Here is a 27,705-nt window from a genome sequence, read left to right as displayed (position 1 = left end):
AGCGCTGTGGCCACCCGCAGACACACACGCTCTGCCGGTCAGTTGACCGAGAAGGAGCGCGAGAGCCGCCGACCTAGTCGCCAAGTTGGTCTGGGGGCGCCCGGGGGCCCGATGGCCGGGGTCCTGCGGTCCCCAGACGCTGGCACCCGGCGCACCGCGGGCCGGCAGGGACCCCAGCTCGGAGCCTGGCACCCCGGCGCGGCCCCTCCCGCCCACGGCGCGGCCGAGGCGGTGTCCCCGGCCTGCTCCGGCCGCCCGGGGCACACGGTCCCCGGCCCGCACCCCGCACGCGCTCACCTCGGGGGGGCCGGTCCGGTCGCGCCGATCCCGCCGCCGCCGCCGCCGCCGCCGCCGCCTCGGCGGCTCCGCATCTCCCGGGCGCCCGCCCGCCGCCCTCCGGGGCGCCCCGCCGTCCCCGCCGGGCGCGCGGGAGGCTCGTGGGGACGCGCGGAGGCCGCGGGGTCCGGGCGCCGCCTGCGCCGCCGCCCGTCGCCGAGCAGCAGGAAATTTGTCCGGCAGGTCCCGCCGCCTCCTCCGCGCCGCTCGGCTCGGGCTTCGCGGCGGGGGCGGGGGCCCCGCGCAGCGAGGAGCGGGGGCGACGCCTGGTGTCCGGCGCGGGGAGCGCACCCGGCGCCCGCCCCACCTGGGCCCGCGGCCCTCCCCGCCCCGAGGGCGGGAGGCCCACGGAGGACCCGCCGGCCAGGACAGCCTGCCCCCAGGCTGGGGGGCTGGGGGGCTGGGGCCCCTGGCTGGGCCCCCACTGCCCGGGCCCAGGCGTCCTGTCGGGCGCTAAGGCGGGACAGCCGCGCTTATGAGCAGGAAAGGCCCTTCCTCCCCAGCCTTGGCCCCGGACACCAGGAAGTGGCCGGGCCGGGCACCGGCTCTGGGTCGTGCAGTCGGTCCGGAGGGCACCCTGTGCTGCTTCTGGTTCGAAGATGTAGGGAGAGCCGGGACGTGTCCCGAGCTGGAGCTGGTGTCTTCCTCTGTAAAGGGTGAAGAAAGGCGCCCACTTGGTGGATGTTGAAAAGGGTGTGATTACCATGAAGGCGGTATCCATCCAAGCTAAACTCAGGGGCGCAGGCGCCCACGAGGGAGGAAGAGAGAGGGTCGGCTGGGAGGGGTCTGGACCAGCTCTTCTCAGGGTCGGCTTTCCAGGGGACCTCCTGCCAGCTATTTAGGGGGGCTTGGAGTAAAGGAAATTCCAGGGGAAGGGCAGAAAGGGTACATGTTGTCTCCTCGTGGGTCCTAGCCCTGGTGCTGTGCCCTCCAGCTTGGACCAAGCCCCTCTTCCCCCACCTCTCACCCCTGTTGCAGGAACCTCACTCCTGAGGGCTCCTGAGTGAAGGAACCAATGGTGAGAAGGTGGCATTTAGGGTGTGTTACCCGCCTTACATCAGTAGCCAGCAGACACCTCCTGGGACACGTTCCGAGGACACTTGCATGTGTCCGGGACAGAGCTGTAGACCCTCAAAGGCTGAGGAGGACGGCCAGCCCTTGGCTGAGACCACCCTTCCACAGGACACACAAAGGAGTGAGAGTGGAGGACTTGAACTCAGCTTTCTTGCCTTGCCCTGCATATGCTGTCCCCCCGCTGCACATGTCTTATCCAGCGCCAGGGCTTTAAATACCACCCATATGCAGGAAGGTGCAAAAAGCAGGGCTCTCCTGGCCCTCTCCTCCAAGCTCTGGCCCCCCCCCCCCACCGGCTGTCTCCCAGGGCAGGGCAGACCCGGCTCTTGCTCTGACTGATTCTTGGCATATGTCCCCGTCTGCGCCTCCCCCACCTCGTGCACTTCCTGTCTAGCTCCCACGGTGTGCCTGCCGCTCCACTCCACCGCCTTCCTCTCGCCGATGACTGCAGTGGTCCCTCAACCTCAGACTCATATATATATATTTTTTTTCTTTTCTGGCTGCACCCGTGACATGCAAAAGTTCCCAGGCCAGGGATCGAACCCACAGCAGAAACCCCAACCACTGCAGTGACAACCCTGGATCCTTAACCCACTGAACCACAAGGGTAGTCCAAGACGCATTCTTTTCTAGGCACACCATCCAGGGGGACCCTTACAGAGGAAACCGTGTCCTGTCAGCCCCCTGCTTAAAAGCCTCCTTTCAGAATAAAACCCAAACTCCTGGCAGGCCCCTCCTGAGCTCTGAGCCCCTCTTCCCGGGGCTCCAGCCCTCAGCTCCTTTTCTCAGTGTCAGAGCCCAGCTCATCTCCATCTGGGACTCTGCCTAAGGTACCTGGGCTGGCCATTCTTTTTGCTTTTTAGGGCTGTACCTGTGGCATATGGAAGTTTCCAGGCTAGGGGTCAAATCAGAGCTGGAGCTGCCGGTCTAAACCACAGCACCACAGCCACAGTGACACCAGATCTGAGACCTACACCACAGCTCATGGCAACACTGGATCCTTAACCTCCTGAGTGGGGCCAGGGATTGAACCCATGTCCTCATGGATCCTGGTTGGGTTTGTAATCTGCTGAGCCATAGCAGGCACTTCCTGGCCTGCACCTTCTTACTGACTGCCTCTGGAAGGTGGCCTGGCACCCCTCCCCTCTGCTACTCTTTCGCAAGATGTGTTCACTGGTTTGCCGTTAGTCACCCCCTCTTCCCCCTCCCGCAGAACTGTGAGCTCCGCGACAGTCCATGCTGCACCTGTCTCCATCTTCCCTCCTGACGCCACGTGATAGCCAGGAGGTGTTCAATAAAAGCCTGTGGGATGACACATCAGAGGAGGAGGGGCCCCAGCCACAGCCCCAGGCAGCCTGGTCCCCGTGGAGCCCAGCAGGGCAGGCGGCTCTCTCCAGAGCTGAGCATGCCAGGCAGGAACTGCCCAGGTTGGGTGGGGTCAGGTAGACCGATGACTCCGCCCACCCGTCAGTTTCCCTGCCGCAGCGCCCAGAGAGCCAGGCTTCTGTACAGGAGGTGATCATTTCAAACTCCGATGAGCACAGTTTGGCTTGTTAACGCTGCAGGGCTGTGAGGCAGAGACTGTGATGCAAGAAGAGAGAAACAAGTTGCCTTTGTCAGACATCTGCTGTTGGAAAGTCAGCAGCCCAGGGAGCATGGTGAGGGCAGATGGCACTTTCTCTCCCGCTAATATTCTCTCTGTGGGACCCTGGCGATCCTCTCTGGCGTTACACAATATCTCTCAACCTCTAAGTCTAAAGACATTCATCGCTGCCCCCCCAAAAGCGAGGTATCAGGGGCATCGGTGCCAAGACTGTGTTGATTCCCATTCAGAAGCCCCTCGAGCCTCCTTATCCATCTTCCTTCCTCGTCTCTCAGGCTCAAGGCCCCTCCCGCCATCAGAGTCAATTCCCCTGTTCCCACACGAGGCTCTAGGGATGGGAATCCGGCCTCGCAGCCTCTTGCCATCCGGAAGCCTCATCTTTTATGACCCAGGGGCTCAGCCCTTCTCACCTCCACAGCTTCCTCTTTAGCCCCCGACGCACTTCCTGTTTCATCCACCTTCAGCCTCGCCTATGCCGTCCTCTCACCTGTCTCCGACCTCCTCCTCTTCGCCAAGCCGTGCAGCTTCTTTCCTTTAAAACACAGCTGGAGGCCGTTTTCCTGAAACCGGTGATGTTCAGTGTGGTTATGTGTCTTATCTTCCTTTTTAGTGGAGGACCAGGCCTTTGGATTTCTGTGCGGTAACCCAGATAATGCTTGTCATGCTTTAAGGACTCAACAGATGCCAATTAATGTTAAATTGCTGAGGCCAGAAATGGTCTCTAGAAGAATAAGCAAAAGAGACAAAATTGGTATGCAGAGAGCTAATCAGAGTTTGCTTTTATATGCTGTCCAGAAATATTAATGTAAACGAACTCAGCTTTAAGAGATAAAGTCAGAAGGTCTTGGAGTTCCCGTCGTGCCTCTGCAGTAACAAACCAGACTGGGAACCATGAGGTTGCGGGTCGATCCCTGGCCTCGCTCAGTGGGTTAAGGATCCGGTGTTGCCGTGACCTGTGGTGTAGGTCACAGACGCGGCTTGGATCTGGCATTGCTGTGGCTGTGGTGTAGGCTGGCAGCTGCAGCTCTGATTCAACCCCTAGCCTGGGAGCTTCCATATGCCATGGGCATGGGCCTAAAAAGACCAAAAAAAAAAAAAAAAGGTCTTGTTAAAGCAGGGCAAGATTGATTTCAGGAACTGTCCCCACATAGAGAAAACTCAGCATAGCTATTCCACTCTCCAGACTGTGCCCAAATGAGTAACTCTAACGGATCTAGAACGTTCCATTTTTACATTAGCCATCTATCCTTTTCCTGCCTCTTTCCCCAAGTTATGCCCAAGTATTAACAATTACTCGCGAGTAAAATCGTGAAGACAGGCCCCTTGCTGGAAGACTCCTCTGCTATCCCAGAAGAACAGGAAGTTGTTCTGTCCTTCAGGTACTCGGAGTCCTTAAACCGTTTTGTCCCCGGGACTGCTGCTCATTGGTGAATTCTAGGTCATGCATCACAGAGATTCTAAGTGTACGGTTTAATGAAGAAAGACAGAGGCATCTCTCAAGACACTGAGCACTTGCATCACCTGAGAAAATTCTCTCCCTCCTTTTCCGGAAGATCCCCCACTCCCCTTCTGAGAAGCTCATGTTCGGTTGTCTGGGACTGTGGATACCTTCACCTGACCTACATCGTTAGATACACTGAGTATCTTTTATTTCCAGCTTCTTTCGCACAGCAACACCTCTGGGAGTTTCATGCTATATTACCTGTGTCAGTATTTTAGGTAATAGATCTTTTATCTCTCATTGCTTTAAAGACTTTTTCTCTATCATTTTTTTTTTTTTGGAAATTTGATTAAAATATGTCCTAGTGCAGTTTTTGTCTCTATCACACTTGGCATTAGTTGTGCTTTTCAGTTTATGTGTACATCATAGAGCTGACAGTATCAATTCATACTTCTCATCAAATTTGGACAATTTTCAGCCATTGTTTCTTCAAAAGTATTTTCTGCTTGCTCTCATTTCTGGGATTTCATTTGCATGTACATGATAGCTCCTAATATGGCCCCATAAGCCACTGAAGCGCTTTAAACTTTTAAGCCACTTTTCTTTTCTGTATTTCAGTTTACCTGGTTTTTATTGCTACAGAGTTAAACCTGATGAGCTTTTCTTCTAAGTTCTTAATGGGTTAAGTGCATCCCATGAAATTTTCATTTCAGAAAGTGTATTTTTTAGGTCATAGAATTTTCCTTTGGTTTTCTTAAAAAAAAATTCTTATTTCTCTGCCAAAGTTATCCATGTATTTGTTCATTGTATTCAGCTTTTCCTTTAAATCCTTGAATATATTCATAATAGGACTTCTGGATTCCTAGCTAACTTTAATATCTGTGTCATCTTTGAACGTGTGTCTATTGATTTTTTTTTTTTTTGGTCCTGATTATTTTCCTGCTTCATTGCGTGTCTAATTTTGTTTGTTGGCTGGATGTAACCGTCTTGAGAATTTAGATTGGATGTAGCTTTTGTTAGGATATGTCTGTAGACACCCTTCCTCTGGGGCTAGAGTAGCTCCAGTTCTGTGACCAGCTTCAGTGAAGTTTCATCCTGATAATGTGCACGTTAGTGCCAAGTGGAACACTTCAGAGACTCTTAAGTGACTTCTCCGGCTTCTTTTCTGCACAGATTTATTCTGCCTTGGGTCTCTGCCTCACACATTCCAGCGTCCTCAGTGGCCACACACTTCAACTTCTATCCCTCCACTCAGAAACAGGCAAAACTGCTTTCTCTGTTTGGGCTTTATTTCTCTCTGCTGTAGTGTAGAAAGCTTCTTGGGACAGAATGCGGGGGCTCATGTTCTAATCATCTCATAGGTTTCTTTTCTCTCTAGGACTGTAACCTTCCACTGACCAAAACAAGACAAAACAAATTTTAAAAATACCAAAAGACTTTACCGCATTCGGCTTTCCCATTTTATACATGTCCTGTGGCAGGAGAATAAGTTAGACATCCATTGCTTTGTCACGGCTGTAACTGGGCTTCCCACCTTTACTCTAAATATTTATTGCGTTGTTTTGTAAATATCCATATAGATCCTTCCTCCAGGGCCAAGTCGAAGTCATTTTTACATCCTTAGGACCTATCAAGCACCTGAAGTGGTACAGAGTGAATGATTTTTGAACAAACCAGTACTTATTATATATATACATAATTTTTTTAAATTTTGCTTTTTAAGGCTGCACCTGCGGCATATGGACGTTCCCAGGCTAGGAGGTGAGTTGGAGCTACAGCTGCCGGCCTATACCACAGCCATGGCAACGTGGGATCCGAGCCGTGTTTGTGACCTACACCACAGCTCACGGCAACACTGGATCCTTAAACCGCTGAGCGAGGTCAGGGATTGAACCTGCATCCTCATGGATCCTAGTCAGGTTCCTTAACCTCTGAGCCACGAAGGGAACACCTATACATAGTACTTATATATAACATATATGTGAGCAATTCAAGTTTTATGTTATGTGCTGTTCAGAACCGCCATGAGTTTAAGAAAGTTATGTGGTTATGTTATTTCAGTAACATTTAACTTTATACTTAAAAAAAAAAATCGGGGGAGTTCCCATTGTGGCTCAGCAGTAACAAATCCGACTAGTATCCATGAGGATGCAGGTTCAATCCCTGGCCTTGCTCAGTGGCTTAAGGATCCAGCATTGCCATGAGCTGCAGCGTAGGTTGCAGATGCGGTTCAGATCTGGCATTGCTGTGGCAGTGGTGTAGGCAGCGAGGTATAGCTCTTATTCGACCCCTAGCCTGGGAACTTTCATATGCTTCAGAAGTGGCCCTAAAAAAGCAAAAAAAAAAAAAAAAAAAGGAGAAGAAGAAGAAGGAGAAAAAGAAAATAGGGAAAATATACATGGCTCAAAATGAAAAAGCTTCAAAAAGTGAAAAAATGAAAACCTGTCTCCTTGCTTCCTTGTTCCTCAAACAACCAATTTGTCTTTTTTGAGACAAAGTTACTTACCAGTTTCTTCTCTAGTCTTCCAGAGGAATATTAGGCATGTGTAGACATACATAGACAGGAATTTTCTGTTACCTGAATTGCACCATATGGGCGTTTCCCATACTAGTACTTATAGACCTGCTTCATTCACTGGAGTCATGTGCGGTTTGTACCAAAATATGTTCAACTCTGCTTCTGTTGTAGGCCACATGGGTCATTCCCAACTGGTTTCTAATACAAAAAAAAAACAAAAAAAAAAAACAAAAAACCATGCAGCCACTTGCAGCAACATGGATGGAACTGGAGACTCTTATACTAAGTGAAGCAAGTCAGAAAGAGAAAGACAAATACCATATGATCTCACTTATCTCTGGAATCTAATATATGGCGCAAATGAACCTATCTACAGAAAAAAAAAAAAAAACAACTCATGGACGTGGAGAGCAGACTTGTGGTTGCCAAGGGGGAGGAGAGGATGTGGGGTGGACTGGGAGTTTGGGGTTAGTAGGTGCAAACTGTTGCATTTGGAGTGACAGGCAATGAGATCCTGCTGTCTAGCACAGGGAGCTGTATCTGGTCACTTGTGATGGAACACGATGGAGGATAACGTGAGAAAGGAATGTATATGACCGGGTCACTCTGCTATATGGCAGAAATTGACAGAGCATTGTCAATCGATTATAATAAAAAGAAATTTATAAATAAATAAAGAAGAAGAAGCTATGAGGACTACCCTTGTTCGTGCGTCATTCATACGTGAGAGTACGTGTCAATACTGAATTCTTGGTCGCCAGGTCCAAGTTGTTTTTGTTTTTGTTTTTGTTTTAAGAGATGAGCAGTATGTGTGTGTGTGTGTGTGTGTGTGTGTGTGTGTGTGTGGGTCTTTGGAGATAAGGTTTCATGTTTGCGGGTGTGAGAGCAGATGATCTTCCCACTTAAAGGGACAAACAGCGTTAATTTCTTCTCTTCTTAAATGGTTCAAGAAAGCTTGATTCAGTCCCTTAAGTACCGATGTCTGGAAGTTAGAGTCAATGCCCCTGGAAGGGCACATACTAAAACAACTCGGCACCTTCCATGACCTGCTTCAAGCGAGGCATAGAATTCCCTTCTCTTCCTCACTCGAAAATGACAAAGTCTCTCAGAAAGGCTCGGGATTTGGCAAAAGCATATATTTTTTTCCACTTCTTTGAGAAACTGTAAGACCTTCAACAGATTTCTGGCAGAATGAAATGATTTAATGTCTTTATTCCTCACTGTGAAATTAGTGTCTGTAACCCATAGAACATTGCCGCCCATGGATTGATTCAGTTCCCCCTAGTTTCTGCCTTGTAAATACCTTCCATTTGCCTCGAGAATTGAGGAAAATGTTGGTAAGAGACTATAATACAGCATTGAGATACCAAGGAAACTCTCTTGGTAAATAGGAGATAAATAACTATTTCTTATCAGTCATTAAAGCAGGATATGAATTTAGTTTTTAAATATTTCATTTCCTGAAGCAGCACAATGTTAAGAAATGCCTCTTTAACGGAAAGTTAAGATCCTATCCAGGCAGTTTTTCTATTTAAAAGTCCCCAAAGTACACAAAACTACGTACACCTTATAACAAAAGTGAAAATGTAGGTGAATCAATTAAAAATAGTACAATAAATCCTATTATATACTCTAGAGCTCTAGGTGTTGTAAGCGGCATATTTGTGATTTTAAAAAATACGAATGCTTAACAACCCACACGATAAACAGAAGGAAAAATCAGCAGCCTCAAATTGTAGTTAAAAAGCAAGAAAGATAACAGCTTGTCCCAGTGCTTCCTGAATTCTTCATGTCAGCTAGACTAGCACTTTCCAAAGTAAGAATCCATTAGTTGTGATGCATGTGGGGGAGGGCAGAGCTGCGTGTAGGTGGCAGATGGTACAAAGATGGCCATTTTTAAATTTCATATATGAATTGCATATTTATTTTCCTATTGGTACACCCTTTGTGATTTCATTACAACCAGGCTCATGTAGATAGTACCAGAGCCCACTGACTGGTAAAGGGATTCGTACGGGAACAGTATTAAGGCGTTAGAGACAGGAATTCACATACATCAAACGTTGCAGCAGTCGAGTGGAGAGACCCAGTTGCAGGATGTCCTGAGCCAGAGCCTCCTCCCAGCTGCTGGTGGGACCCGCATCCCAGATTTTGGTCTTGCTCTCCTCCAGCCTACAAAGGCTTTGTGTTCCAGACTGTGTTCCATTTGCAGCAGCCTTGACACCACAGCCTCTGACAATCACTTACCTTTTGTCCCCAAACCCAGCTCTGTCTGTCCCAGCCCATCCCGGAGGAGTTGCAAACAACAAAAAAGTGTGTGTAAATATGTACATATATATATTCAGCATATAGAGTTGACAAAGGTTAATATCCTCACTGTACAAAAAAAAAAAATGCACATAAAAAGAACACCTCTAACAGATGCACTAAGATTGGTGGGTTGCCTGACCTCCTGATGCAGGGCCTAATCCCAATCCTCCCGGTGCAAATTTCTCGGCCCAGGGTCAGGGTTGGGACCGGGGCCTGGAGATTGAGAACTTAGGACCAAGAAACTGGGTCCCGGCATATTTATTTTTTCCAACGCCAGCACATAAATTTTCATGGAAACAAAGAGGTATCCACCAAAGAGACTGTGGTCATCAATTAACTATACTTCCATCAAACATTTTTTAGAGAGAGTAATATTTTAAATAATCATGTTGGAGTTCCCTGGGGGCTCAGTGGGTTAGGGATCTGGTCTTGTCGCTCGTGTGGCTTGGGTGGCTGTTGTGGTGAGGTAAAGGCAAAATAAAGGGGAAAAAAAAGCACCCTTCTGTAATAAATGAACCACCACTGTGAACAAAAAACTTGTGAAAATTAAAATACCAGCGGCTAATAACCATATTAACATAAGCTAACCGTCTCTAACATTTAATCAGTAATATTAGCAAGCTATTTCTCCCCTCGGCTTGTGAAAGATCTAAAGCATTAGCAGTGCTATGTGGGGAAGAAAGTGTGGGAAAAAGAAGACTCTGCACAGTGCTGTTGGTAGGACTTGAAATTGGCCCGAACTTTTGACTGGTGTGCACTTATTTGCTGACTCAAAAGACTGCTTCTAAGAATTTATCCCAAAGAAGCACCTGAAAAGATGAACAAGATTGAACATGGAAGGAGCACCATCAGATCATGGGTGCAAGAGTGAAAAGCCGAAGACAACTAAAATGTTCACCAAAAGGGACCTGTATCAATACATTCTGGTTCCTTTGCACAGGGGTAAATCCAATGTACTGACGTGAAAGAGAGACCCATGACAAACTGCTGCGATTTTTACTCCCAGATTATGAAATGGAACAGGATTTCATTATAAACGTGTATAGGCATAAAGATATGGGTATAAAAGACTTCTCCCGAGTATGAAGAGAATTACTTCTTCTCACATGAATTTTTAAAATTATATTTGCTTTCTTCCTTATTCCTCTGAGTTCCACTTGATATATTTTCTAAGGAGCATCTATAATGACACAGGATATAGTGAGCTGTACCATGATAAAGTCTTATTTTCAGACAGGAAGATGGACTAGAGGGAAATAACGGCTGAAATTCTGTCCCACTCCTTAAAAAGTAGTCAAAATGAATAGACTTAAGTAGAAAAAGAATTAGTTTTCCCCCGTAATATCCAACGTAGTAAAGATAAAGATGTCCATTCACAGTGTGAAGGGTGGGTGGTTACATTGGTAAAAAAAAAAAAATATATATATATATATATATTTCTAATAAGCAACCGAGCAATGTATAGAACAGCTTCAGGAAGTTCACATACTTTGACCCACATCCTGAAATCTAAGCAAGGAAATACTCAGAGATATGGATGAATGTTTATACAGAAATTTGTTCAGGCAGTGTCCTTTTTTCCAATCATAAAGATTTAAGCAACTTAACTGTTCACGGCAGTAGAGGATTTGTGCATGTATGTCCAATAACTCATGCAACAAGTATTTGCTGAGTGTGTGCAGTGCCAGGCTCTTTGACAGACCCTGGCATCCAGTGGTGACCAAAACAAACATGCCAACCTCCTGGACGCCTCCCTAGTCCACTTAATTCTAGTGGGAAGGACAGACACTGTGAAGTCATTCCAGAAACAAGTTAGGTGCCATTGAAGTTCAGGATGAGAAAGGCACACGCACAATATTACTTTATAGCCAGATAAGGAATATAATAAAAAGACGTGTACAGCATATGGTGTGAACTTTATTTGTTATCTTGAGAAATGAACTTCTTCCCATTGAAGGGGTTTCCCTGAGAGCCAGCAATGATGTTTGACAAACTATTTGCTGCTCAACAGAGAATGGCTAGAAGGCAGGAACATTCAGAACCCCTTCCATTCAGAGAACTGAAGCGAAAGAAAGATGAAACGTATCCAGTTATTTAAATAACGCACAGGTACGCTCCAACTGGAAAGCCGCACTTCTTTAACAAGGTCCAAAAACAAAAGTGTCAACTTGCTCTACTCCCCAGTACCCTTCTTACTAAGGCTTCATCCCCTTAGGATTTCCTTTGGGAACCATTGGTAGGGGCCAGTCGTTAACCCTTGGCAGTTGGGAGTCTTTGTTGGCTGCTAGAATCAGTAATATTGGGGAGGGGGGGGAGGGCAGGAAAGGCCTTTTGTTTCCATCATTATTTAGAAGGAATTCCAGGCCTGTCCTGAAATGTCGGGCCGACCTTGCTTCCGAGGCCCACGAAAAGGAGTTACAAATTAATTGTGTGATTGAGGAAGTCTCCCAAAGAGCATGTCCAGCCCTTGTTTCTGCTGGTTGGCTGTCACCATAGAAACGTCTTCCTCCAGCCCAAAGTCCAGCGCTGTAAATCTTTATGATCCTGTTCAGAGTCCGTGAGGCTAACCCATCCTCCCGAGAGCCCGGTTTTATATTTGACGCGACGTATCCGAGGCCATTTCTACACAGGGCACTTCAGATGAGTAGGTACGAACGCCTCGTAGAAAGAGCTTTCCTTTTTCACCCCAGGACCCTTGCTTTCCAGAGAACATGCCCACGGTGAAGAAGACATTGATGTTCTTCTCCAGCTTTGTCACCAGCTTGGGGGCCTTCGTGGTCATTTCATCCATCCTTGCCACTCAAGAATGGATCCGCAGTACAATTGCCATTCGCGACTCTTCTTCAAACGGGAGTGTGATCATCACCTACGGGCTCCTTCGCGGGAAGAGTGTTCAAGAACTGAATCATGGACTTGCAGAATCGGACAAGAGTTTTGAAGGTAAATGACAGCTCTTCTGAGCGGGTACAGCGAGCTTGCTTGCTTGCACTGGGGGATGGTGTCTTCTCTTGGGGCCAAGTTAGCCATTCAGCGGAATTTCCTTGTCAGCAGTGAGTTGGACGATGGCTAGGACACGCATGTTTTAATTCTGAAAAGTCACCGAATCCTGATTCCAGCTTTCTCAGTTCCGGCTGTGTCTCTTAGCGTAACGGAAGACATCATTCTAGCAGAGGCTAGGTTTAAACAGTGCTCCAGAGTGTGCTGGCAACTAAATAGTAAATTAAACATGGAGAGCAGAGTATGGTGGCCTGCAGCCAGTAGAGACGGTGTTTTTAATGGTGTTGACTGTGAAATTTTAGTTGGAGCAAGTGCCTCTGTCGAGAACTTCATCAGTGACGTCTATGCGAGGAAAAAAATAAAGTGGAAAATACAGGCGATTTCTTTGTGTTTTTTAGGCCCGCACTCACCCGCGGCATATGGAGGTTCCCAGGCTAGGGGTCGAATTGGAGCTACAGCTGTCAGCCTCCACCAAGACCACAGCCACTCGGAATCTGAGCCGTGTCTGCAACCTACACCACAGATCATGGCAAGGCCACTTCCCTGACCCACAAATTGAGGCCAGGGATCAAACCCACATCCTCATGGATACCAATTGGATTCGTTTGAGCTGAGCCACAGTGGGAACTCTGGTAATTTTTTCTTCCTGTGTCTCAAACTCATTTCTCTCACTGTTTTGAATTTGCGTTCTTAGATGCAAACTATCTCATTGCCGTTGGAATTGATACTGACTTTCCATTAATTCTATCAGTTGACTATTTTACGGGAATTCCTAATTGCTTTTCTGACTTTGGACACAATAATGCGCCACTTGAAATGGATGAAAAACAAAACTTTATTGAGACTAAGTTGGATTGAGCAGCCTATTTGACATCTGAAGCTTGAATAGATACCATGAAGTTTTCTAAACGTAGAAACAAAATTTGTAAACTGCTTAGCGCTTTGAACGGACTTTGAACAGAGTTGTGGCTGGCTCGTTATACAGGCTTAATTGGGCATTACGCAGTCATTACCAGGCCACTTATAAACATACGTCATTTTTCTGCCTTATCCAAAGGTAATGTTTGGTCTTCACGCCGTGCCTAATGCTGGGAGTTTGAACCATTCACCTCTGTGCTAAGTTCTAGCTCTAAGAATCGTTTACTAGTCAAGCGATTTCCTTAAATCCAGAGGCACATAGTTATAGTTCCAAATTATAAATTTGTCTTTTAGACTTTAGCAAAAGCACCATCTCCCCCAATGTTTTGGCAGCATCACACAGCTCTGGTACCAGCCTCAGCTCCTTGGGAAAATGAGGAGTATTCACTTTGGGACAACAAGGAACTAAGACTTTCAAAGATTCTGTCACATTTTCAGTTCAGTGAATAGCATTTGCAAACCCCAAACTAGCTTCTGAATTTCCAGACATACTTACCATTTTTAAAACATGAGGTAACAGCCTGTGTGTTTTTCGATTTTCATACAGTGTCTATTTGGAGCCCATTGGTTCCAATCTGAGATAAATGGCTTCCATGAGATTCCTGACTCCCTACATCAGGGGGAGCTCAGAGGAGGCCTGGGTGGGTCAGCGCCTGGCTCTAGAGCCCCGCGGGAGTGACATGAGCATAGCAGCATTCGGAGAGTAGGGATAGCTGTGGTCAAGGATGGCCCTGAGGTGGCAGCGCCCAGCAGACACTGCAAGGCAATGTGGGCCCACAAGGGAGGTGGGATATTTGCGTTTGCCTGGCTCTCTCTCTCTTTTTTTTTTTTTTTTTAATGGCCACACCTGCTGCATGTGGAAGTTCCTAGGCTAGGGGTCGAATCGGAGCTGTAGTTGCCAGCCTACACCATAGCCACAGCCATCCTAGATCTGAGCTGCAGCTGTGGACCTATGCTGCGGCTTGTGGCAACTCCGGATCCTTAACCCACTGCGCAAGGGCAGGGATCAAACTCTCATCCTCACGGAGACTGTGTTGGGTTCTTAACCTGCTGATCCACAGTGGGAACTCCGGGCTCTCTGCTTGTGTTCTTCGCCCCCAGAGAGCCACATGCCGACTTCGAGCCATTGTCTGCAGCCACTCAGATGCTGATGAGGATCAACCACCCCCGGTCCCCGAGGTGATGCACGACTGTGGGGGCCGATAGCTGCTGGGGACCCCTCAGCGCCCGGGGGGGTCTTCAGGGCTGATGGTTTTAGCAGTCGTGGAACTGGAAACACTTGCAAACTGTCCTCTCAGAGAGGGTGAGTCATGTAGCCAGGAGGTAGATGGAGGTGGGCCTCTGCAGGTGCAAGGCCGCGGCCTCGGGGGAGGCGGCCTGCCAACCTGCGGTGGTTCGGGGCTGCTCTCCTGCTCCTTCCTCAGGACCACACGGGCTTACTTGCAATCAGCAACCAACCAGGACAATAAAATCATCCGGATAAATGCCGCTTTCCTGCCCTGCGGAGACAGATTGCCTTTTCACGCAACAGGTTCACCATGTCCGCTTCTTAGCTAGGATGAGGTCACACTGAACTCTCCAAAGGGTAATGAATATTTGCAGAGCTCTGCTCTGTTTCTGCACAGATTTATCACATGGTGCCAATCTGGGGCTGTAAATTTTGAAATGAAAGAGCAGCGTGAAGCGATGATGGCTGAATTCAAGAGGCCAAAATAACTCAGCCAACAATACATCAATGGGTGGGCGAGATAATGAGTCAGCTCTGATGAGGAAGCGCTGCATGGGTGTAATTAGATTGTTTGGGCAGCTCAGGCCGGCCAGGAGAGCTACGAGCCTCATCCAGAGGCATCCCAACTTGTCCAACATCTAGATGAGAAGTCCCCTGGCTTCGCTGTTAAACACATGGCCTTGCTCCTCCAGAAGTTCTGGATGTTTAAGTTCATTTCAGAAAATCCTCCCTAAGCAGCTGGTATGTGAGTGGGGGCTTGACTCCTGAGCGGAATTGCACAGAGCTCTTGCCTGGGTGGACTCACCATCTAGTCTCTCTAGAGAAGGACCCCTCCTCCCTCAGTTATATCCAGCAGCCAGTGCTACTTGCAGGGCAGAGGTGTGTGGGGTTTCACCCCACACTTGCCTCCCCATCCCCCACCCGCCAGCCTCTTTTTGCCACCTACCCCTTTTGTCCTTGGGGAACTCAAAAGTTGCACTAATGGCTCAAGCCAACAAGAAAGAGGAACGTGAATTGGCTGCAAAAGTCAGTTAATGGCAAGAATGATTGAGCTGAAGAAGGAATGAGTTTTATGTCTCCAGAAGTCACAAAAAGCCTCTTTTTCCTCCTACGCCCCCACCCCCTCCCGACACAGAGCCCGTATTTTTCCCCAGGGAGGAGCGACCTCTTATTTGCCCCCAGAGACATGTCCCACTGGGGGGGGAGCCCGAGGGAGGAAGGTCTTACCCCACCCTTCCCTCTGAGAACCCTGGTCTGTTTTCAGCTGGGAGGTCCCAGGAGAGCTCCCAGGCCACCCTCTATTATCTGTGGCCTGGATAATGAGCTCTTCTGAGGATGTGCTGTGGACCTGGGGTTGAGGCGCTCGGCTGGGCCAGGCCCCTGGTGACCAGGTGCTTAAGGAGGGGATAGAGGCCGTTCCTCCCTGCAAAAAAGCCGCTAGCTCTCCATCAGTTTCCGAGGACTTTCTGAAAACCAGAACTAGAAGGGCAGGTGGCGAGTGGGGCTCGAACAGAAATCTGTAGGCCCAGGAAGCCCGGGTGTCTGGACGACCCCATTCCCACTCTGCCCCCGCCCAGCACTGTTTGGCCTCCCAGCTGCGGGAGCTGAGGCCTCTTTCCCAGGGTGACCAGAATCTGGACAATTAATTCCAATTGTGCCATGGCTTTCTCGGTTCTGATGCTCGGCCCCTCAAAGGGAGAAAGAGGAACAGAATGTATTTTGCTAATTTTGTAGGCTGAGCGCAGCTGTCAGATGCTACGGGGGCTGATGGTTCTTTCATTCTTGCTAACTTTCATTGAATTTCCAGCTTTCATTGTCTGAGCTCTGAGCCAGGAAGCGGAGGGAGATACAGCTGTCATACCTGTGTGGCAGGGAATGCACAATGCAGAAGTTGAATTTTTAAACGCGGCAGTTAAAATGAAGATACGTCCTCACCTTAATTCATAGACAACTCTGAGTCAGCAGGCTCCCAGGTGACTCCCTGTTGAGGACTCAGGTCTAGCAGGGCTTACCCACCATCAGGAAGAAAGCTAAGCCTGATTGTCACCTTCGAATTCACTCTGAAAAGGTGGCAGGCTCCCCCCTCCAAATGAACCTCATTTACCACTGGTAATAAGCAAGCTTCCCCAGGGCGCCGCAGGGGTTTCGAACACATGACCTGTTTCTCAGGCTGAAATTTTTCTTTTCCAGTGAAGTATCTACATTAGGTCTTCTTGGTGAAGCTCCGAGTTCATTTAGTCCCCAGCAAACCTCCAATTCAAAGCTGGCATTTCTTCTTTCGTGCTCAGAGAGAGAGGGGCGGGGCAGGGAGGGGGAGTGCGGGACCAACGAACGCGCACAGTGCTTCCTCGTGGTGACTCAGTTTGGAAATATCTGCAGCATTTGACCCTGCCCCTCTGAACAGGTGTGTCCTGCTTCTTGTTTTTCCTCTTCTGGTGTCACCTTCCATTGGTGGCAAGATAAGGGGGTGCCGCATTACAGCCAGGCCAGGCCCCCAACTGCAGCATCGCCATGGTGGGCGAGCCAGATGAAGAAGCCAGAGCCTCGGGCTGAGGTCAGGGCTTTCGGAGCTGGCCCAGCCCAGGTGGCCTGCCTGGAGGAGGCAGGCAGCCCATCAGACACACCCATTCCCACCCAGGGAACAGGGGGTGGCAGGTGGGACCCCGTTCTCCTCTGCAGTTTGCCTCGTTAGAGTTCTTACCAGGGTGCAGAGAACCCAGCCCTGCCCACGGGTCGTGAATAGCGCCGTTGAGGAGGACACCACTAGGTCCCAGCAGACTGGACGTTGTGCATTGATCTTTACTCCCGGGCTCGACCTGCTGACGGGAGCAAGGGTTCCCTGGCCAGGGCGGCGAGGTCAAGGTCTCTGTGCTGCTGAGCTAACGCTCCCCTCTTCTGTCCTTGCTGGTCCTCATGTGTTAACCCCCCCATCCCCCCGCCTCTGTCCTTCCTGCCTCCTTTTTTCCAGCAGCCTCTCGCTGCCACACCCACCTGCCTCCCACCGGCTCAGCCCTCTGCTCCTGGCAATATACCCCTGCTCTATCTGGGGGTGCTTTGGCCTTGGCCACGTGACATGGCCATCCGCATGAATTCTCCCACACAGAAGGGTCTTTACGGCCAGATCCCGGCATCCAGGAGGTCTGGAGGCAGGCAGACTTGCTGGCCTTATCTCTTTCACGCCCACGCTCTGTCCTATGACAGGAAATGTATCTCCCTCGTTGAGTACTGCTTATTTATTTATTTTTGTTTTTTTATTTTTTGTCTTTTTGCCTTTTTAGGGCCACACCTGCGGGATATGGAGGTTCCCAGGCTAGGGGTCTCATCGGAGCTGCAGCTGCCAGCCGACACCACAGCCACCGCAACACAAGATCTGAGCCGCATCTGCAACCTACACCACAGCTCACGGCAACGCCAGATCCTTAACCCACTGAGCGAGGCCAGGGATTGAACCCGCAACCTCATGGTTCCTAGTCAGATTCGTTTCCACTGCTCCACCACAGGAACTCTGAGTACTGCTTATTTAAAAAGAACATCATTGGAGTTCCCACTGTGGGGCAGTGAGTTAAGGGACCGTCATTGTCTCTGCAACGGCTAGTGTTGCTGCTGAGACTCAGGTTCGATCCCTGGCTCAGCGAAGTGAGTTAAGGATCTGGCGCTGCCGAAGCTGTGGCATAGTCGCATAGGTCGCAGCTGCAGCTAGGATTCGATCTCTGGCCCAGGAACCTCCATATGCCATGGGTACGGCCAACAAAAAAAAAAAAAAAGAAAAGAAAACATCTGAGCTAATAACGTTTAGAGGTCCAGAGATGGGGAGATGATGTACCAGGCACAGGCAGTGTCTGATCTTATCTGGAGGGCCGAGCCCATCTGGCCAGCCCAACTTGGAAAAGACTAAGTATGTGTGGAATCAGGGCCGGGCCGGTAGAAGCTTTGGAATCACTCAGGGGGTTCTATCCCTCTCTAAAGACTGGGAAAGGCTGCCAGGCAGGCGAGGAGGGTGTGGATTCTGCGCAGCTCCAAAAAGAGCCTTTGGATTCGCGGCAAATGGCCTTGAGATGCAGGATGCAGAACTTTTAAATGACGAGGGCGACACAGCGATGGAAAGGGCCGCTTTGCAAAGAGTGGGCTTCGCGCTGCCAGGACATGTTTCAGGAGGAGGCTCGGCAACCCCTGTGCACGCAGCACACTAGGGTCCCCTCCAGCTCCTGGGGTGCTTTAAGACACACAGTCCCAGCTGGAACGAGACATCTCTCATGGCTGTTCTGGTTTCTGTTCCTTAAAGCTGCGCTGGGGTGAGGATGCGAGAGGCTCCTGCGCTTCCCCCAGGGGGCCCGAGAAACAGGAAGGAAAAGAAGGAAGCTTTCGCTTTTTCTTACTCACCCCATCTTGGTTCTGACACAGTGCAATTCCCAATGATGCTGTTGCTCTCGGACGATGGACTCTGGACTCTTTGCCCTGGTTGACTTTTTCCTTGTGCCGCTGTGACTCTCAGAGCATCTCAGTAAACACTGTTTAATGAGGGACGCTCTCCTAAGGGCCCAGAACACACTGGCAGCTCTTGGAGATGCTTTCCAAATGCACGGCGGGGTTTACAGGTGAGCGTGGGGACAGCACGTCTCCAGAGTCTGGCCATTTTGAGTCATAAACGGAGGAGGGAGAGAAGGAAGCAGGAAGGGCGGCTGGCCGGAGGCCCTTAGAAACAGGAGGACGGCAGACGCAGGGACAGATGGTGAAGGGCCCAGGGCCTCTGTGTTTCATTTCACGCGGGTTCGTATCCACGTCCAGAGCTTTGACACTTAGGAAACATGCAGCTTGCACGCCAAGGCTGGGCTTCCTAAGCCAGTGTCTAAGCAGGGGCCATGGAGCCGGAGCAGCTGTGTGGGGAGCGAGCGGCCCTCCTGTCCGGAGCGGGTCATTGCGCTTGGCCCTGCAGACTGACCAAGTTTTTTTTACAGTTTTAGGGACATTGAGCAGTTCTTCCCAGAAGACCCTGCACACGGTGGTCCTCGTCTTCCTGGTCCTCAGCTTGCTCACGTCGCTGCTGAGCGCCGGCCTGACCCTCTACAACAGCGTGAGCAACCCCTACCAGACCTTCCTGGGACCGAGCGGCGTGTACACGTGGAGCGGGCTCTGCGGTGAGTAGCGGCCGAGAAGACGCCTCTCGCCTCTGCCCCCAGCTTTTGCCTCTCACACGGGGCCACGCGCGTCCCCCGGACATCCATCCGGGGCCACCGTGTGTGCTGAGGCCTGCGCCGGGGCTGAGGTCGACCTTTGTGAACTTGCACTCTTAGGAAGCATCTTTGAAGTGAAATTCTGCTTTGGATGCCTGGTGGGGACCGGCGACGAGGGCGGGTGAGGTGTTGAAATAGACGGCACACCCGGTGGTTGCTTTTGAGAATCCAACGTCAGGAAATAAACAAAAAGCACGTCAATCAACAAGACATTCCCTGGGCCCCTGCGGGGTACTTACCTCCAACTCAGGCTCCACAAGGTGTGCAGAGCACACACACACACACACACAGTCACAGACATACACACTCACACACACTCACACACTCAGACACACAGTCACAGACATACACACACTCACACACACACTCAGACACACACTCACACACTCACACACAGACACACTCATGTACACAGTCACAGACACAGACACAGACACACACTCAGACACACACAGAGACATGCACAGACACACAGACACACTCACGCATACACAGTCACACCCACACTCAGACACACACAGACAGACACAGATAGACACACACAGACACAGACACACTCACACACACACAGACACAGAGACACAGATGCACACACACACTCAGACACACAATCATTTAGTCCCCTTCTTGCCCCCACAGAACAGGAGTCAACTTGGCCTAAAATCTAAACATGGTTGTACCACAGAGAACCACAAAGAATGTCATTCTGGAGAATCTTGGGCCCACGCCCTTGTCGTGGGTGACCTGTGAGCCCTGGGTGTCACTGAGCTGTGCTGCTAGGTTGTGTCAGTTGTTTGTGGGGAAGAGTGTTGGGGTGGGGAGTGGGAAGCTTGAGTCACAGCGTTCTGGACTCTCCTGGCTTCCCGAGGGCTCCGGGGCCTCTGCCTCTGCCCAGGGATGTGGTCAAGCCAGGGCCTCGGCAAGCAGGCCAGGCAGCTGGGTCTCTCCTGCCGTCACCTCCCTTGCTCCACCTTGAGAAGCTCATCCAGAGATGGGAGCAGAAGCAGATTGCCTACCAAAGTGATGGCTCTGGAGGCAGCCTCATAGAAGCTCCAGGTGGTGCACCTGCTGCATATGGAGGTTCCCAGGCTAGGGGTCAAATTGGGGCTGCAGCTGAGGCCACGCCACAGCCACAGCAACAGATCGGAGCCCCATCTGCAACCTCACCGCAGCGTGGGGCAACACCAGGTCCTTACCCCACTGAGCGAGGCCAGGGATTGAACCCGCATCCTCGTGGATACTGGTCTCCCAGGTGGTGCATTTAACACAGGCCAGGGACTTTCAGGGAGAAGAGAGGTGCTCTGGGCACTAGGGCATCAGGAAGCCTCAGAAGAGGGGTCCTGGGCAGCTCCCTCCTGTCCTTCCGTGTGAGGTCAACCCCCCATGCACCTGGGCAGGTGGCTGGGAGCCCCCGCTTCTCCGTGTTGTGGCTCTCAGCAGTGCTGTGCTGAGGGCCTGAACACCGGCTCTTGGGGGAGGGAAGCCGGCTGCAGTCCTGGCTGGTGCGTGGGTGTAAGTATTTCCTCTGTGGCCTTTTCCGAGCTAACAGTCCGGGAGACGTGTGAGCTGGCAGGCCCCATCCAGCGTGGATTGGAGCAAGATCCATGCAACTCACTGATCAGACAAGGGCAGGAATCGGGCTGCCCCCGGCACACCTGCATGTGGCCACGCTGCACACTCACACCTCAGGCTGGTGTGGCCACACCCACACACGACTAGCCCTTTCCTTCCCTTCTGGGCTTTTATTACGGCAGTATAAAAACAAATCTGCAAGTTAAAGGGAATCTACTGGGGGCCAGGCACAGCCGTCCTGTGGAATGTGTCTCTCCCTGCTTCCCTCCCACTGGGGGCGGGGAGAGGAACTTGGTTCCAAACTCAAAGACCCTCATCCGAATGCAGAGTTCCTTGCCCCACGCTCTTTTTATGATCGTAGCTCACCTCCGTCAACCAAACCCATGGCAAGACTCATGGGCCCTCATTGTCAGGGTGAAAAAATAGATTATTGAAAATCGTGCTTGTATGATTAAGAAGTGAAGGAAAGCATCAGCTTCAGGTATAGCTGGATCCAGGGTTTCAGCTCTGTGGTTAAGCAGCGGGGCTGGTCCTCCTAAAGGCAAATGGCTGCCAGCCCTTCTTGGCTCATCACCGAGGCAGCGACACCCAGAGGAAAGACTTCTTGTTCCCCCAAATCTGACACTGGAATTGCCCTTCTGCATTTCTGGAGCAACCTCCATGGCCAGCAGCGTTGAGTTCACTGACTGACCCCCCTTGGCTGAAGACACTGGGAGCTGGGGCTGAGGGGGATGTTTTGAGAGGAGCGCTGGGCACTAGTACCAAGGGGAGGGTCCAATGTGGGGCCAATGGGACAGAATCGTGAGGCCCAGGGGGTTCTGTCTACAGCGGGCAGGGTTCGGAGCCCACCCTTCCTCCCTCCCTCCCTCCCTTTCTTCCTTTCTCTCTTTCTTTTTAAGGCTGTACCTGAGGCATATGGAGGTTCCCAGGCTAGGGGTTGAATCAGAACTGCAGCTACAGGTTGCACCACAGCCACAGCAACACTATATCTGAGCTGGATCTGCAACCTACGCGGCAGCTTGCAGCAATGCCGGATCCTTCACCCACTGAGCCAGGCCAGGAATCGAACCCACATCCTCGAGGACACTGTTGGGTTCTTAACCCACTGAGCCATAATGGGAGCTCCAGGGCCCGTCTGTTCATCTCAGCAGGAGGGAACCTTGTCTTCCAGTCTCTTCCTCCACAGTCGAGAGGAAAGCTGGTTTTGCATGGGACAAGGCCCTGAGCATGTTTGTGGAGGAAAACATGAAAAGGGGGCCCCCGGTCCCCACCTACTTCTAACAACAAAGAATTGTTTGACAGGGAGCAAGTTCAAGCCACATTCCTGTCCAGGCTGGGGACAAGTTCTGACACACAGGGAGGCTGTGAGGTGGGCAGAGACGCATCAGAGACTTTGATGTGTGAGGAGCAGACCGGCAGGTGACGGCCTGGCCAGTCCCTGTTCAGGCTCTGGCTTTGCCCCGAGTGCCCCTCGCAGCCTCCGCAGCCCAGGCCTGACGGGGCGGACTGGGGCCCATAGCTCAGTTGGAGAATTTAGTGAAAAGCCAGCTGTGGGGCGGCTCGGCCTGCAGGCTTTGTGCACAAAGAGGCCGTTGTCGTGGCCTTGCCTCGGGTCCCTGCTGTGGGAGGGCCCGGCAGGCTGACCTCGGGGGCCTGGAGGCAGAGGGACGGGCTGGGCCTGGGCACACCATCCTGGGCGGCAGAGAAGAAGTGAGAGCGTTTGCTGGCTTCTTTCTGGGGGGACTGGAGGGGCTTCTGCTTCGGGGAGAAAAAGAAGAGCCTCACTTTCCCAGCTGCTGTGCCCTTTGACCCCAGCCTGGGGGGGTAGAACTGGGGTCTGAGAGTTGATGGAGCAGGAGCCAGGAGAGGGCTCTGCAGACGGCCTGCTCCAACACAGGGATTCCCCCCCCAGGAGCCCGTGAGTGCAGGGTGAGCCGGCAGGTCCCGAGGCTGATGGGGACAGGCCAGGGTGGGAAGCTGGTGTCCAGAGTTTCTGCAAGCCCTTCCTTCTACCTGGAGCTTCCTCTAGGTCCTGTAAACTCTTCTTCCCAGAAGCTGGAGAAAAGGCAGTGAGAGGTGCCCCCTCCCCCGGGGCTCAGGTCAGCAGCCGGGTCCTTGAAGGCCCCTCCGGATTCAAATCAAAGCCCCTGTGTATCCGTGTCAGAAGGAACTGTCGAACCAGTTTCCATCCTGCCCCCTTATGACTCAGCCTTTATAGGAAACTTCACACGCGGTAATCACGGATAATTAACGGGTGTGAGATGCTGAGTGCGGAGAGGAGGGGGCCTTTGTAGGCACCTACTCCTTTTATTATTAAGAAATAAAGCCATTAGGTTGAGGATGAAAAACCGACCAAGAATGAAAACTCCTCGCGCAGAAGCCCTGTAATTAGGGCCTCTGGAGGCCACGCCCGGGGTGGGAGGGTTCATTCAGGACACGTTTGACGCCCAAGGGTCTTTCTAGTCCTGGGTGAATGCCAGCAGACAAGTCACGCAGCGTGGGGCCCGAAGGACCTCCATCCTGGGGGGGACCGCACAGCCGGCTAGCGCGGCCTGCCCGAGGCCACCGGACGGCACACCTGCAGCCTCCTGCGTCCGGGAGGCTCACCCTGACCGAGCTCCCCATCCTTTCAAAATAGCTTGATGGAGAATGACTCTCACACCACCCGGGCCGCCCTTTGAAAGTGTACAGTTCAGTGGTTTTTAGTGTGTTCCCAGGTCTGGGCCGCCATCACCACAGTGGATTTTAGAATATTTCATCCTTTCCAAAGAAAGCCCTCCCCCCGGCCCCCTGCCAGCCCCAAGCAGCCAGGAAGCCACGTTGTGTCTCCAGCTCAGCCCCTGTGGAAGAGGAGGAGTCAAGAGATCCTTCCTGGTTAAATGCTGTACCCCTTGTGCGTAGACTGGAACCCCAGCTCCGAGCTGGCGCTGGGAGCTTTCACCTCCTGTGCCCAGCGCCAGGACCCTCAGGATGCCTCCATGTCCCTGGCCATGTCGCACAGCCCCAGATGCCCCGAGCTTGCTCCTCCACAGTGGCCAGTCTGTCTGGGCAGCCCTTTCTGTGTGCCCTCCCTCATCTTTCCAACCCTCTGGGCCTCTCTAGGTGGCTTCCCTGTTGCCCGCCCCGTGGTGCAGTCATGAATGAAATCGCTGACTCATTCAGCGCCCCCGAAGTGCTCATGGCCCCAGGGAGTGGGCAGAACAACGATCACAGCCTAGTGTTTGCTCTTGTCACAAGGGCCCTGCACCATCCTTAGCATTTTGGCCTAAGATCCAGCCTGTGTCTCCCATTCCTTTCACCTTCTCCCCAGCACCTGAGAGAGTAGACCCCAGGGGAGATATTCAGTGAATGCCTGGGGAGTGCATGTTTGCTAAAGAAAAAAAAAAAAGAAAGAAAGAAAAAAAAGTGACTTTAAAAAAAGATCCCCAAAACAAAAATTAATTAAAAAAAAAAAAAGAGTACCCATCATGACTCGGTACTAACAAACCCGACTGGTATTCACGAGGACGCGGGTTTGATCCACGGCCACTCTCAGTGGGTTATTGATCCAGCGTTGCCGTGAGCTATGGTGTAGGTTGCAGATGCTGCTTGGATCTGGCGTTGTTGTGGCTGGTTGCATCTGCAGCTCCGATTCGACCCCCAGCCTGGGAACCTCCATATGTCGCAAGTGCAGCCCTAAAAGGCAAAAAATAAAAATAAAAAAGGGGAGTTCCCGCTGTGGTGCAGCAGAAACGAATCTGACTAGGAACCATGAAGGTGCAGGTTCGATCCCTGGCCTCATTCAGTGGGTTGAAGATCCAGTGTTCCCGTGAGCTGTGGTATAGGTCGCAGAAGACGAGGCTCGGATCTGGCATTGCTATGGCTGGGGTGTAGGCCGGCAGCTGCAGCTCCACTGAGACCCCTCGCCTGGGAACCTCCATCTGCAGTGGGTGCGGCCCTAAAGAGAATAAAAATAAACATAAGACTAGAAAAGGTATCAGCATGTCACGTAACGAGCCCTACCTTCCTTTCAGCCGCCTTCATCTTCCTAACCTTGCTGCTCTTTGTGGGGAACACACAGTCCAACCGCCTGTCAGAGCAGCTGGCCCAGAAGCTCTACCCGACGTACCCCGCCTCCACTCACCAGGGAACCTCCCACAGCTACGGGTACTCGTTCTGGCTCGTGCTGCTCGTCATCCTTCTCAACGTGGCCAGCGTGGTTGTCATCATCTTCTACCAGAAGGCCAGGTACCAGCGGAAGCAGGAGCAGAGGAAGCCCATGGAATACGCCCCAAGGGACGGAATCTTGTTCTGAGCTCGGGATGCTCACTTGGTCATTGGGGCGATTCTGCGGCACGTCGGCTCCCCGAGCCGGGAGGGGCTCACGAGTCCGGGTCTCCAGCAGGGAAAGGGCATCCCCGACTGACTGTCGTTCTGCGACCCTTGCGGTCGTTCGTGACGCGATGTTCTTCATCAGTGAGGTATCCTTGGAAAAGGACACTTCTCAAGGGGGGGACGATGAAAGAGGAAGCGCCCCATCCACGGAGGGTTCAAGGCGGCAGCATGATTTGTGATCCTGTGGACACTCTGACTCCGCTTGCTCTCTTTAAGTAATAAAGCCTTGTGTTACACATCGTCCCTTTGAGTCGCTCCACGCACACTTTGGTACCTGTGATCTTGCTCTCCCCAGGAGGGACCACGCATTGTTTTGTTTTTTTAGGGCTGCACCCGAGGCACATGGAGGTTCCCAGGGGAGGGGTCCAATTGGAGCTACAGCTGCAGGCCTACGCCACAGCCACAACAACGTAGGATCTGATCCGCGTCTGCAACCTACACCACAGGTCACAGCAAGGCCAGATCCTTAACCCACTGAGCGAGGCTAGGGATCGAACCTGCCACATCATGGTTCCTAGTGGATTCGTTTCTGCTGTGCCACGATGACGGGAACTCCGGGACCATGCATTTTTATTCCACTCCGTGAATGAAGAAGACCAGGCCCAGAGGGACTCAGAGCTGGTGTTTCCCAGACCAGGTGTTGGAAGCAAAGGGAGAGACTTAGGGCTGGGCCGCCTGGTTCTCCGGACCCTCGGCCAGTGACATAACCTAAACCCCACGGTGGGCGGAAGTGCTGACACTCATTTCGAGGTTCCCGGATGGGGCTTTTTTGATAGGAAAAGATGAGGAAGTAAGACGATGCAAGGAAAGATACAAATTAGAGCCCTGCAGCCTCATGCTGGGAAGGCTAAATGCATTTTTTGCTTTAAAAAGATTGTGGTGAATTCAGTCAAAATGGAAATGTAATATTGCAGGGAGCTCTGAAAACCACATCAGCCAGCCCTCTGCTGGCATGTTGCGGTGTCACTGACAGGTGTAGACAGGGACACCTGGGGTGTGTCACCCATCAGCAGACTCCTGCCCAGCCAGAGGCGGAGTAAGAAATGGCTTAGAGCTTTGTGGCTTGCAGGGGCCACAAAGTCAGGGCGCGTGCTCAGTTCAGGTGATGGCTTGCCTTCTTAGAACAGGTAGATGAAACTAGTTCGTGGTCTCATGAGAGCACAATGGGCCACGAGGAATATTTTGTTGTATTTATTTCATTTCACTTATTTCATTTCCTCTTTAGGGCAGCACCCGCGACATAGTGGAAGTTCCCAGGCTAGGGGTCGAACTGGAGCTCCAGCTGCCAGCCGACACTACAGCCACAACAATGCGGGATCTGAGCCACATCTTCAACCTACGCCACAGCTTGTGGCAACCCCAGATCCTCGACCCACGGAGCGAGGCCAGGAATGCAACCTGCATCCTCATGGATACTAGTTGGGTTCTTAACCCGCTAAACCACAGTGGGAACTCCTGATGAGGAATATTTTAAAAGACATCAGATGGATTCAAGCCACTTTGCCGGTAGGATATTCTCTTGGAAAATCACTTTGAGAATCTTTCAGGCTTGAATATCCCACAAGTTAGCCGGCTGGAACATGGACAGGATTCTGAAATAATCACCTTTCATGTGTTGGTGGAACCAGAGCCACAAGGAGCAGAATTCCCTTCGTGTAACTTACAAAGCAGCAGCTCTTTGGATAGAAGGACAGAGCCTTATGAAACTAGCAGAGATGAATCACCTTCTTACCTATTACTTTCTAACAATCTGCCTTAGAAATAACATTTTTTTATTCAAGAATCATGCGCTGAATGCCTGCGAGGTGGCCCATGCCATGCTAAGCCAGGTGCCTGCCCCCAAGGGAATTACAGTCAAACAGTCAAGACAGACATTCAAAAACCAGTCACTAATTCTATGGGAAATGGGTACTTTGTCACAAAATTGTCCTCCTTCTTTGAAAAGGTCAGTTCTCCCTGAGTCCCCACCCCCGAATCCTACTAAGTCAGTTACTCGAATGAATTAGCTTACTGTGAGACTTTGAACATATTAAAAATATGACTACCCACAGTGAAAATGCTCTAAATTCTCTAAAGCTAAAAGCACCTATGTTCTTTGAAGGT

General features: G+C 51.2%; 2 protein-coding genes across 3 annotated transcripts in view; one reads left to right on the top strand and one right to left on the bottom strand.

Annotated features, from left to right (window-relative positions):
• PTPRE (protein tyrosine phosphatase receptor type E) overlaps positions 1-314 on the bottom strand; it is a 164,919-nt gene extending 164,605 nt beyond the window's left edge. Inside the window, exon 1 of one of the 2 annotated variants that reach the window (XM_047762285.1) lies at positions 298-314. The gene's annotated coding sequence lies outside the window, so the exon portion shown is untranslated. The remainder of the gene's footprint in view (positions 1-297) is intronic. The other variant, XM_047762283.1, reaches the window with a different exon arrangement.
• An 11,546-nt stretch (positions 315-11,860) lies between these two features.
• On the top strand, positions 11,861-25,845 carry CLRN3 (clarin 3). Its single transcript, XM_047762254.1, has 3 exons — positions 11,861-12,222; positions 19,381-19,560; positions 25,242-25,845. Exons 1-3 carry the CDS (start codon positions 11,994-11,996, stop codon positions 25,520-25,522), a joined length of 690 nt encoding a protein of 229 aa, XP_047618210.1. The 5' UTR covers positions 11,861-11,993; the 3' UTR covers positions 25,523-25,845.
• The last annotated feature ends 1,860 nt before the right edge of the window (positions 25,846-27,705 follow it).

Source organism: Phacochoerus africanus, chromosome 15 (genome assembly GCF_016906955.1).
Source record: "Phacochoerus africanus isolate WHEZ1 chromosome 15, ROS_Pafr_v1, whole genome shotgun sequence".
Lineage (NCBI taxonomy): Eukaryota > Metazoa > Chordata > Mammalia > Artiodactyla > Suidae > Phacochoerus > Phacochoerus africanus.
The sequence above is the reverse complement of the archived record's forward strand: the minus strand, read 5'-3'. Positions and strand labels throughout refer to the sequence as shown.

Coding starts and splice junctions, on each gene's coding strand:
- CLRN3 (XM_047762254.1), top strand. CDS start 11,994: ATGCCCACGGTGAAGAAGACATTGATGTTCTTCTCCAGCTTTGTCACC. Junction 12,223..19,380: donor ATCGGACAAGAGTTTTGAAG/GTAAATGACAGC, acceptor TTTTTTTTACAG/TTTTAGGGACATTGAGCAGT. Junction 19,561..25,241: donor CACGTGGAGCGGGCTCTGCG/GTGAGTAGCGGC, acceptor CCTTCCTTTCAG/CCGCCTTCATCTTCCTAACC.